At 43.2% G+C, this 11,792-nt stretch overlaps 1 protein-coding gene across 3 annotated transcripts in view; it reads right to left on the reverse strand.

Annotated features, from left to right (window-relative positions):
- fndc1 (fibronectin type III domain containing 1) overlaps positions 1-8,179 on the reverse strand; it is a 33,909-nt gene extending 25,730 nt beyond the window's left edge. For all 3 annotated transcript variants that reach the window (XM_034579499.1, XM_034579500.1, XM_034579498.1), the window contains exons 1-2: positions 8,034-8,179; positions 1,564-1,758 (exon numbers count right to left, since the gene is read on the reverse strand). In XM_034579499.1, coding sequence (XP_034435390.1) covers positions 1,564-1,758; positions 8,034-8,106 — 268 coding nt within the window. In that variant the 5' untranslated portion in view covers positions 8,107-8,179. The remainder of the gene's footprint in view (positions 1-1,563; positions 1,759-8,033) is intronic.
- Between the last annotated feature and the right edge of the window lie 3,613 nt (positions 8,180-11,792).

The raw sequence follows: 11,792 nt of genomic DNA on the forward strand, positions 1-11,792 counted from the left end.
TTGCTTTCCACCCAAGTGAGGCAGCAGAGGAGGTGCCACAGACGAGTGGAGCAACGTGTTCAACTTCGTCTCACTGTGAGCGCCTAAAGTCAAATTAGTTCAAACTCGATTTTAGGAAAGAAACATCAGCCCTAGAAGCAGGTTAACCTCTTCTCTCAGCTCCCCTGTACCTCCACTCTCCATCTAACTCCCTGTTGCTCCGTACGAGTCATCTCTCAGTCTTTGTTGCTCTAACAGCGGCTGGCCAGTCACTTTAATGATGTGGAGGCAAACAGCGTTGTGTTATTTATGACGACTGACGCTGCTCTCATGCTGCTGAGGGAACAACAAATGATCTGCAAGGAATTTCTGGAGCGGCAACAGTGGAGATGCAAGTCGGTGGGGCCAGAGATTTATGGCAAACTGAACCAGAGCTGGAGAGACCACAAGGTCCACTGCAACGCACTATGGGCAGCACACAGAGAGCCCCACACTCACATAAAACTCTATAGATGTTGTATTTTTGAACACAATACAAGACAATGCATGACTTCATCACTTGGCACCACCCTGTCCTCTGCCACAACCACCACCAAACACACACACATGCACACGCACACACATATGTCAAGTGACCACAACACAGGAAGCTAGGTTATAGGAGCTGGGCTGGGTTCAGATGTGGAAAAGAAGGGTTGGCTGCAGACTCCGAGCTGCTGATGAAGATGCCAAGTACAGAGGAAAAGGGAATAATGACAATAGCAGGCCTCACTGTGTCATGTGTATAGAAACATAAGAACCTGTTAAGTTTTACAAGGCGGAATTAGAAATTATCATAGAAGCTGTTAAGATCTAAAAATAATATTCTCCTCTGACGCCTAAAATAACCTCTGGTCACATACACACCACAACCCCCAGTGCTTTCTTCCTTTCTGTCTTGCCTGCTGGCAAACTTGGATGACAAAACATTTGATGATGAGAACAAAGCTATTGATGATAAACTTGCACATGTGTGTCAATAGACCTCATCTCCTGGCATCTTTGCTTTGGAAACCGCTTTGCTCATCCCCTCCTTATCTTTGGCACTTGGTTTGAGATAGTGCAGAACTCCAGAATCGGAGAACTCACTCTTGCAATTTAAGCCAAAACTCTTTTTCTCGCTCTTGGTCCATGTATTTTCTTCACAAAATCTTAAGGTCCAACTTCACCTCGATTCGTTCGTCACATCAGAGTTTCACACCATCTCATATCTCTTTTACACCAAGTATATCCAGTTTTTTTAAATGCCAGAAAACCGTGTTTCTGTTTTACCCGCCGGTGCGTCATGAACACGAAAACTGAGGCATTCTCTCACCTCTCTGTCTTGCCAAATGAGCACATTCCCCCGTGTGTTTTGTTTCAATCACTGCCCATTGGAGCAGCTGATAAAAACCTGCAGAGTCATTTGACCCGGGAGTGAATGACGATTGAATCCATTCCCATCGCTGACAAAAGCCAGATGTGAGCAGGTGTTAGTTGGATTTTTTGACCAGTGGAAAACAACCAGTGTTGCTCTATTGAACCTTTTCTCCCTTTCTGTCTTACCTACATCCTCCAGTAGATGAGAGCGACTGTCCTTGCCCGCTTTAGCGAAGCGGTGAGACCTCGTGGGTTTGTTGGAGCTGATCACGAAGCGGTCTACGGGTCTTCCGTCCAGATGGATAGAAGGCTCCCAGCTCTCCCTCAGGACCTTGTCCACAGAGGTCTGTTTCCCATTGTGTGTCCGCAGGGGCTTCTCTGCTGCAAAACAAAGGACATCTGGATTAATTTTGTCTTTATTAAGTTGATCTAAACAGTCATCATTTTGCACCGCTCCTCACAGTAAATACTAAGGTTGTGCCAGTAAGTAGTCGCACTGTTTGAGCTCTGGACGTGCTGTTAATACCTCTATTTCAGCGCCACCATGACAATTTCCTCTGTATTTGATATACGTTGCATTTAAAGTAACTTTGATTCTGATGAAGCACAAAAACCAAATGTGTAAGGCGGCCCTGAAAGATAGAAACTCATTTGATAGATCTGATAAATAAATGAGGATTTGGTTGTACGCTGAAACCTCAGGAAAATGATGAAATGATAAAAAGATGTACTCAAAATAGCAACAACAAAAAAAGAAAATAGTACCACTGTCTTTTGGAAAGCAACCGTGTCTTTGTCCTTCTTTTCGTTTGCATGCAAGCACAATGCATCGGAGCCAATTTTCCAACAGGCCGACATTACAACCAGATAATAAAAAGAAGCATTGAGGGTGATATTGACACATCAATTTAAAATACGAATTTGGCTTGCATGAATGGAAAAGAACCAAAAAGGCCCCAGTGAACATGTGGGAAATAATAAACAAGCACTTGATATATTCGCCATCGCAGATTTGATTCGTCATGAAAAAAATAATGGCTTTGTATCAGAGAGCTTGATCAGATGCTGATGCTGTACTACAATCCAAAGAAATTTGTACCATATCTGAGCCTTGTAATGTGGAACTGTTTGTAGCCCAGCACTAAAAGTCGTAACCACGTGGCAACCCGCTGTGATGTCACCCCCTGACTTGTGAAGTGCTGTTTTAAAGCATCCAGTGATAATTTACAAAATGAACATCGTGCTGTATTGAAAAAGTCTCAAAATTTGAGAAATTTAGACCATAAACTGCAATTTTCCATCCTAAACCTGGCCAAGCCCAAGAGGGAATTAACCCAGGCCTTTCCAAACCTGATAGGTAATCAGATTTTTGGGTCAAAATGTTCCCCAATTACAGGCAGGTACAGCATAAAAAGTGAAAGAAGTAGCCCAGCTTTTTCTTTGGTATTATTTAAAAGGTAAACTGGCTTTAACAGCACTTTTTCTAGAGAGACTGAGCGAGAGAAAAACATCTCAAATGTTAAGTAGTTGTAAGCTTTGGCTAATTAGAGACAACATGCAGCACTTAAACAAATGTAGTTTAAGGTTTATTATCATGTTAATCATTCATTGCTGTCACATAACTGTCAGCATCATCTGTCCATCTCATAAACAGCTGCTTCTCATGTTGGTCTGTGCTCCCCAAAGGTTTACAGCGGCAGTTTTGCTTTTGCATTCGGCACAAAATCACTTTATCACTCTGAATTCTTGGGGTCTCCAGGTGTGCTCCCAGCTGTTCCTGCACTTTCATTTCTCACATTTACAAACAACTCCTGACCCTGTTTCTCATTGCTGCAGTGCATGGATGGTGACAGCTCATCTGAGGCCCGAAGTGTTGCCTCTGCTTCTCTTAAAGTTTTTGGTATGTGCTGAGAGACTGTCTCCTCCTTGTTTCTGCTGACTGTAGAGAGCACCACTCTGGCAGCAGGCCTTGAGACTCAGACTCATATCACACCGTGCCTGGCTCCATGAGGGAGTGTTTTTAATAGAAATAATAATTCCTTTTCTTTATTTCCTCATTAACTCGGGGTTCCCGTGGAGCCCGTTTTATCAGCTGTCTGTGGCAGACTCCATTGACACAAGTCTGGAAACACTTCAATCACTCGCACCCTGTTTCCAATAAGCCTGTGTATTACGTAGCAAGGGATCTGCTCCGTTGTCCAGATATCACTCTGTAATTTGGCCCCTTTGGAAAATGTATGATCCAAAAAAGCAGAGCAGATATTTCTGATTAAATCAAGACTCCTTTGACTCACAACAGATGCATGATTACCATCCAAGAATAAACAGTTTGGGAAGCAGTTAAGCAACTGAGTGGATGTAACATCATAATCCTACAGAGGGAGGCTTGGTTTCAGGGCGTTACCAGGGGAGACCGGAGCAACACTTTCTGTGCTGTGTTTGTGAATGTAAAACACAGACAGTATATGATTGAGTAAGACAGTGGAAAGTATTAAGTATGTGAAGAATGAGGGCAAGGCCTGAGGTTCGCTGAATTAAAAGACATAATGATGGCATAATGATAGTCAACAATGCAGATAGTTTTGTGTGTCATATATCCTCTTTGAAGGATATCCAGCCCATATGCTCACTGAAAGGCCGACCGACAGACACACACTTGTATGTGCATGTGTATATGTGTTTGGTACAAAAAGCATATGCAGGTAAGCCCCGAGGTCAAAGGACTCCTGTAAAAGCGTTTGAGAAAATACGCGTGCACCTGCAATGTGCTCCTCTTTTACAAGCGCACCCTCTCGCCACAAATTCACAGACGCTGACCCTCCACTCACCCGTGAGGAGTTTGACTTTGACCCTTAATAACTGTCATCTTCAAAGTCCCATCAATAACCAGATCACTGTGTGTGTGTGTGTGTGTGTGTGTGTGTGTGTGTAGGGAGAGGAGCTTCGTCAGATGTGAGACGCTGCAGTGTTGAGCTTAGATCATCAGATCTGTGAAACCAGATCAAAGTTCTAGACTGAGGCGTCTTTTCCTTCCAACTGCAAGTGACGCAAAAGTTTCCACTTTGCTATTTTTGACATATTTTTTACTTGCTGCAGCAAAAACAAGGATAACGTATCAGAGATGTCTGTGCAGTGTTTCATTGCTGGGCCTTCTTGAACTGTCTTACTATTCATCACCATGTGTATGGTCTCTTAAAACTTGAAGTTCAGTCTTTGTGGTGAGACTGAGCTGTATTTTCAGATTTGAGAATTCAAACCATCATTAAAAATGTTCTCCGTCACCACAGGTCAGCAATGCAGAGAGTTTTGGTTTTGCTTGTCCGGTGCTTGAGTCACCAGTCTGCAATTCCCTTTTGCCAAAATAACATGTGGAATAGAAAATGTGTTGTGGTCCTCACAGCACTAAACGAATTACAGCAACAGCAAAGTGTGCGTGTCCAGATACAATCTTCCAGTTAATCTGGATAATCCACAGAACACACTGTCAACATTTTTTGTTATCATTTGAGTAAATAGCCCATGTGTAAACTGTTGATAGTCATGAGTATCTGGAAAACCTATTTTGAAATGAAATTTATGGCGATGAGAGTTTAGTGTTGTTATGAGCTCCACAAACAATTTTCCATTCTGCAACATTACTTTGGGTGGAGGCGAAAACCGAACAGACGCAGTAAACCAGGGCAAATAAAACCTAATATATCTGCATGGCAGGATAACTCAAGTTAGATGAGCAGATCAATATGAGTTACAGACGTGAGAGTTTTCTCATCTATCTATTTTTGTGTGTGTGTGTGTGTGTGTGTGTGTGTGTGTGTGTGTGTGTGTGTGTGTGTGTGTGTGTGTGTGTGTGTAGGCTACTCATTTTTGTTACCTCTTAAGGACCTTTTCTGGCAAAAACACTGACCTTGTCCGGACCAGTAGACTGAATAGGGTTAGACATGAATTAGTCATGTTTAAGGTTATGGGATAAGGTTTTTAGTTACGCTGTCCAAAATGAAACAAAGTCCAAACATGGATAGTTGTGCAAACCTTTGTGTGTGTGTGTGTGATTCAAGGTGTTGCACACAGCTCTATCAGATGAGTATTCAGTCCTTCAAGGAGGCATTTCCATTCACACTACTTCAAGACTGTGGTCACATGCGTCCCAGACCACATAGTCTGTGATTGGGACTTTCACACCTGTACTTAAAATTTCAATGCCACATCTGAACAGGGCCACAGACACATCTGGGGGGGGGGGGGACGTTGCCGGAGGCTACAAAATTCTTAGTCGTACCTGTGTCTTAAACTCCTCCCCCCTCTGACCTTCAGTAACCTCTGCACTGATCAACTCTGTCATAGAGACCAGACTGAGGCCATGAGCATACCTGGCTGTTACCCTCCTCACACCAGCACGTCAATCACCAGACTGTCTGATTATATGTTGCTCTCATTGCATTAATGATACTGCTGCAAACATGCGGAGGTTTTCAGTGTTGGTGGCCACCAGCTCGCGTTCCACATGATTCTAACATCCTCACACGCCGACTTCTACTGTGCTGCTGTGACAAGTGCGTTCATAGCCCAGGCGCTGCTTGTTTAAACAACTGGAACAGCATCAAGAAATGACATCATGACACGAGACATGCCATTGCTGTCAGGTCTGACAGGCAGCCAAGTTGCAGGTGGGTGGGGGAACTGGGTCAAGCTCTGCCGGGTGATGAATCACACCTAGTATTGTGGAAAATATTAGAAATATCACACACAAGCTGCCTGCGCCTCTCTGAAACTCCTGTGTTTTCAGGCAAAAAAAAAGGAGCAGAAGATATGAAATTCCTGATTCTGAGAGCTTTCTCCGAGATCTGTCTTGAGTTGTTCCTGCAGAATTCCAGCTTGTTAAGTGGGGCAGGACAAATTAAATTCCACTGGCCTGCAAGGACATGATTCCCTCTTTCCCCCCCAACTCTCTAACCCAATTACTACCTCACTTTCCAGGAGCTGACGGACTGTGGTTGCATGGCAGACGTTGGCATTGTTTATGTTGCCAAAACACAGTGGGTTTCTGTTTTCACTTAGTGTCCAGATCCTCCCACGAGCCCAATTTCACCCTCGGTTCTGAAAAATTTGAGAGTGACAAGCTGATGGCATGTGAGCGGAGAAAGTTAATGAGTAACACTCTCCCCTCTCTTAACTGCTGCCGTCAAAATGCCTGAGAGGATGCCGTTCACTTCCAAATGGCTCAGCAGCGCCGCAGCAGTGAAATGCAGCCGTGCAAAGCAGCTCCCAGGTGAGAATGTAAAGACTTTCAAGACAAAAAAATGTCAGGGGCTGCTCTGTAAATACTTCCTGAAATAAGGAGGAAAAAAAAACCCAGAGGAAAGGACCAAAACAAATAGCAGCTGCCTATATTCAGAGAAAGCAATGACCTCATACACTAAGTGCTTGCAGTTGAGTCATATAGAAACTTATAGATCAGCAGACACAATAAGTGGAGTGAGCAAGTGCGCCCCCCCCCCCCCCCCCCAAAAAAAAGAGAAAGGCATTTCAACTGAGCCTGAAGGCTTCGTTTACTCCCCTCCGAGACTCCACAGGCTTTACACCACTTTTGTTATTTGGGATATTTTTTGCTGTCTGGAGTTTGTAGACGTCTTTCCGCTGAAAATTGATTTTACAAACATTACTTGAGAATCTTTAAAACATGTGTGCAACTGTGGTTCGCACGAACTCCCTGCTTGTCCAAAACCAAAAATGCCATTTGACTTATCCCCGCTGCTGACATGCAGAATTCTCTGATGAGCTGAGACCAGAGCCCTGAAGCAGGTTGCATTTTCGTGTGGGTTTAAAGTATTTTTGACTCACTTTGATTCATTTATGAGGCAAATTTCACCCATTCCTGACTGTACTACCTGGCGGCGGATCTGGCATTCAAAGCATGCAGCATTGAAACACAGCCCAGAGGAAGTTTGATAGACAGAAAAACTTGAAACTCCTCCACTTCTATTCTCCCATGAAACTGCATTTTAGACGCAGATCATTTATCAGCACCCTCGGCCAGATTAGTCACCAATTTGGCAAGAAAGCCCTCAACTAAACACTTTCTTTTTGCACAATATCTCCTGATGTTGCCTGACGATTATCACCATTAGTTACTGTAAGATTACTCTACTGTATGTGGTGAGGACTCCCTAAACAATCCAGCATCACATTTTCACCCAACACACACACATCATTGTCAAAAGCCCATACTTCTGTGTAATTGCTCACTTAAACCATGCATGTGCAAATGATGAAGCAAACACTCTAAATTAAATAGGCTCATTCTAATGCAATCTAAATGGCTGCAATTAATCTACCAATCTGCAATTGGAGGATTTGAAAATGTCTAACTCTCACACCCAAAGAAATGCATGTGCACGCGCGCACATAGATAGCCACTGTGTCTTCTTTCCTTGCAGAATAACAGTTGTGGCATTCTGCACAATCCCAGTTACTATTTCATGCAAATATAAATACACAGTCTACAGCAATATACTGATCACAGGGTGCAGCTGTCTCTGTCAATCCGTCCGGCTCCAAGAGGTGAAAGCAAACAGTGGCCCAGCAGTTCTCGAAAAAAAAAAAGGTGCAAAACCGACCATGCACCTGCTCATGCAAACAGTCAAATAAGTCGTTAATACCTGTCCATCCGCATCCCGGTGCGCAAAACGTGACGAATAGTGTCAAGAGCGTCCTGCTTGCGCCTAAAGCCATAGTGAGTGTGGCGCGCCTGTGCTGCGGAGCGACGCACCAGCTGGATGCAGAGGGCTGGGACGCACCGGCCCTGCCCTGCCTCCCCTCCCCTCTGCCTCCGATGGGACGACCGCGCGCACTGCACTCACCCGCAGCTTGTGTGGGTAGAAAACTTGCAAACAAACACCAAACACACACAGATCAAAACTGAATGCCGAATTGGACAAAGAACAAACTTTAAACTGCCAAACAAAGTGTCTATGTGAGAAGGATCAGAGGTTGACATGATCTTATCTTGTTGAAATACTATTTTTTATTGCAATCTACATATAAATGTGTGTCTTTATTTCGTAACAACAGCTTACTTAGACCGTTAAGCGTGCTTGTAGGTTTCCACATTCATTTTGGATTTAGAAAATTAGTAAAAACCCAAAAAACAACAACCCTGACACAATGTCTCCCTCTTCAGGAAGGGGCACTGACCTCATAGCAGGTGGAGGCTGAGAAATACGACTGCAGATCAGTGACAGATTCATTCAGATATGCTGTGTTGTCTTTGAATGCTCCTCCTTTTTTATATAAAATTCACTTTATATCAATTTCTGCATGTAATTGTTATTTTTTATTGCAGACATCCGCCTCTGTGAAAGCATTTATGACCCACCTGTCTGTCCCGTCTTATCCTGCGCCAGCCTTGCTCTTGCAGACCCTATTAAACATTTCCATGACACCATCCCTGCAGCAGGTGTGAGAGAGCAGCGCTGTGGGCCAAGACTCCAACGAATGATCTAATCTGCAGAGATAAAAGTTCACAATTACATGCATTTTCCAAATAAGCCATTTGACCACTAGATGGAGCAACAAGCCACCGTTTTAAATATTACATACAGTTTTTTTTATAGTGTATATGTTGTATATAATAAATCAAGCTGATGTTTTCAGTAGAAAAAACAAGATACTTATTTGAATATGCATGTAAAAAGTGTTGGTATTGAATTATGTAGTTCATCTGTCTTCTGTCTATTATTCTTATTATACAGTATGTTTTGTTCCACGAAGGCTGGAAGATAATAAATATGATGTATGATGTACAAACACACACAGACTCACAGTGGACAGCTTTACGCCACTTCTTTTCAAATGTGAGCTCATCAGTTTTTACTGTTTTCCCGTTAAATCTCTGGACCCTCAAACATCCCATAATACCAGCAGCAATATGACATAGCTGTCGCATTCCTTTAGCTGAGAGTCTTCATAGCTCACGGGTTAATGAGTAATATTCTCATTCAAACTGGCAGAATTGGATCATATATACAGTATGTGGGTGATAAACAAGATATGATGTACAATGTGAAAAAGATTTGAGAATGTATATGAATGTGGTAAATAATTGGCTTAAGATATTGATTAATTATCTATATATCGATTTGTGCCTGTATGGGCTCCAGAAGAGACAGGTCTTGTCAGAAGGTGATTTTACTACAGATCAACATCGCCCTCTGTTGGTTTGGCCCTTTACCTGCAGGGGAAAAGGATTTCAGTCAGCACCTGTTCATGACTGAATTCATGAATGACTGAGGCAAGAAAGAAATAGTGAAATAGAAAATTCAGGGTTTGATATAGTGACCAGGTTTTCACACACAGTGACTGCACTTTGTAACAAGTACTTATATCTCAGCACAAGACAATCATAATGTTCATCATGATTGTGATCTAATTCCATGAGAACCTGTAATGTTTGTCTTTCTCTTTGTGGAAATCATTATCTGTACCAAGCCAATACACATGTACCTGGTCATCTTCATGGCCCCCAGGGGCCAATAAAGTGACAGGGGCTTGTTTTTATATGGTCTCTGTCCATAAAACCTCAACTCCATAAATTCATTACTGATGCTGATTGAGCCTCCAACAGCCTCTCACTCCCTTCTCCTCTATTAAACAGATGCACAAGCACATGTACGCATGGACAAAGACACAAGTGCACGCACACACACACACACACACACACGCACGCACGCACACACACACACACACACACACACACACACACACACACACACACACGCACACACACACACACACACACACACACACACAGACACACACTGCAGCATCTTCCTGAGAGTGTATGCGTCAGCAAAAAGCACAACATTTTCAAAAAATAAACTTAAGCGAAGCAGATGGTTGTCTCTTTCACCGCCTGCAGACCTGCCACACACACACACACACACACACACACACACACACACACACACACACACACACACACACACACACACACACACACAATGTATAGGCTGCCTTTCTTATGTCAGTTGAGGCTTCCCCTGCAGCTTTTATATTCGAAGCTGACAATTTCACTGGGAGAGTGGAGGAACAGAAAAAAAATGAATTACCAGTCAAAAAGAGAGCATGGAATATTCCAGTAAACAAAAGAATAGAGTTGCCCTAGATCCTCTATATGTGTGAATTTGAACTCAGTGCATCCAATTACATTTTTCTATAGACTGTAACCCCCTCTGCCTTAACTCCAGTGACACAGTTGCTGAATACACATGTTAAAGTGTCAGGCTGACGTGCTACGTGGTCACACGGTGAGTGGAAACCTTTTGGAGCAGACGATCTAGCTCTTTCCTGACAGTCAGTGTACGTTTGTTAGCAGATCTGTACAGTAAGCTGTGCTAATTGTCTGAGTGTGTCACTGCTGGTAAGCGCTGAGGACCGGAAGCATCGCAGAGCTGTCAAGAGGGAAGAGGGAGTCCTGGAAATACAGAAAAACATCTGATTATGATTCAATTCATTGTCATTGGAAATGACAGGTACATGGACTCTGTTTTGCCAGTTAACAGGTAAAACATGCTGTGGTTTCTGCTGTTTGTTGCCAGAGCAGAAAGAAGGACCAGCACCCGACGTGTACCACATCTGACCTCAGCCATCCTCCCCCATAACAATCCATCCATCCACTATCCTCGGAGGGCTGCTGGACGCTGGAGGCCTGGTGCACCCACAGTTCACCAGCATATTACATGTCTTTGGACTGTGGGAGGACGCCCAAGTACCCAGAGAAAACCCACACATGAGGAAAACATGCAAACTCCACACAGAAAGACCCCGGCTTGGGGGATTCAAACCACAAATCGTCTTGCAATGAGGCAACAGTGGTGCCCATTCTATCACTGTGCCGTCCATCACCCATAACTATAAGGGAAAAATAGGTTGCCCACCTAAAAAGAATAAAATCTATTCTAACAGCCTGTTAAAAACAAGTCATCATTTAGCAATTCTAGAGGAGACTTCAAATTGGACAGAAAAAAAAATCTGTATTTAGTAATCAACTTTCTACTTTTTGACTATCTGCTGCTGTAAAAGTTAACCTCCTAAAAAAAATTTCAAAAAAGTTATCTGATCTTATCTAAGTTATTAATATGTAAATCTCTGTTCTTTAATTTACTCAAATAAGCTGAATATATTTTACACATTAATTGATTAGGAGGCTTGTTGCAGTTAAGATAAAGGACATGCATGAAGCTGGAAACGAGCACATGGCTGTATAGTGCATAATTGAGCTGGGGGGTTGAGCAGTCAGCCAATTCCACTCATATCAGATCTGTAGTGAAAATTAGAGCATCCACCCTCATCTCGCTGTGGAAGAAGTCCCCCCCCCGCCCTTCCTGCACAACCAGCAGAGTAAAACCCAGTGCCAGCGA

The sequence above is a fragment of the Hippoglossus hippoglossus genome, chromosome 24, assembly GCF_009819705.1.
Source record: "Hippoglossus hippoglossus isolate fHipHip1 chromosome 24, fHipHip1.pri, whole genome shotgun sequence".
Taxonomy (NCBI): Eukaryota; Metazoa; Chordata; class Actinopteri; order Pleuronectiformes; family Pleuronectidae; genus Hippoglossus; species Hippoglossus hippoglossus.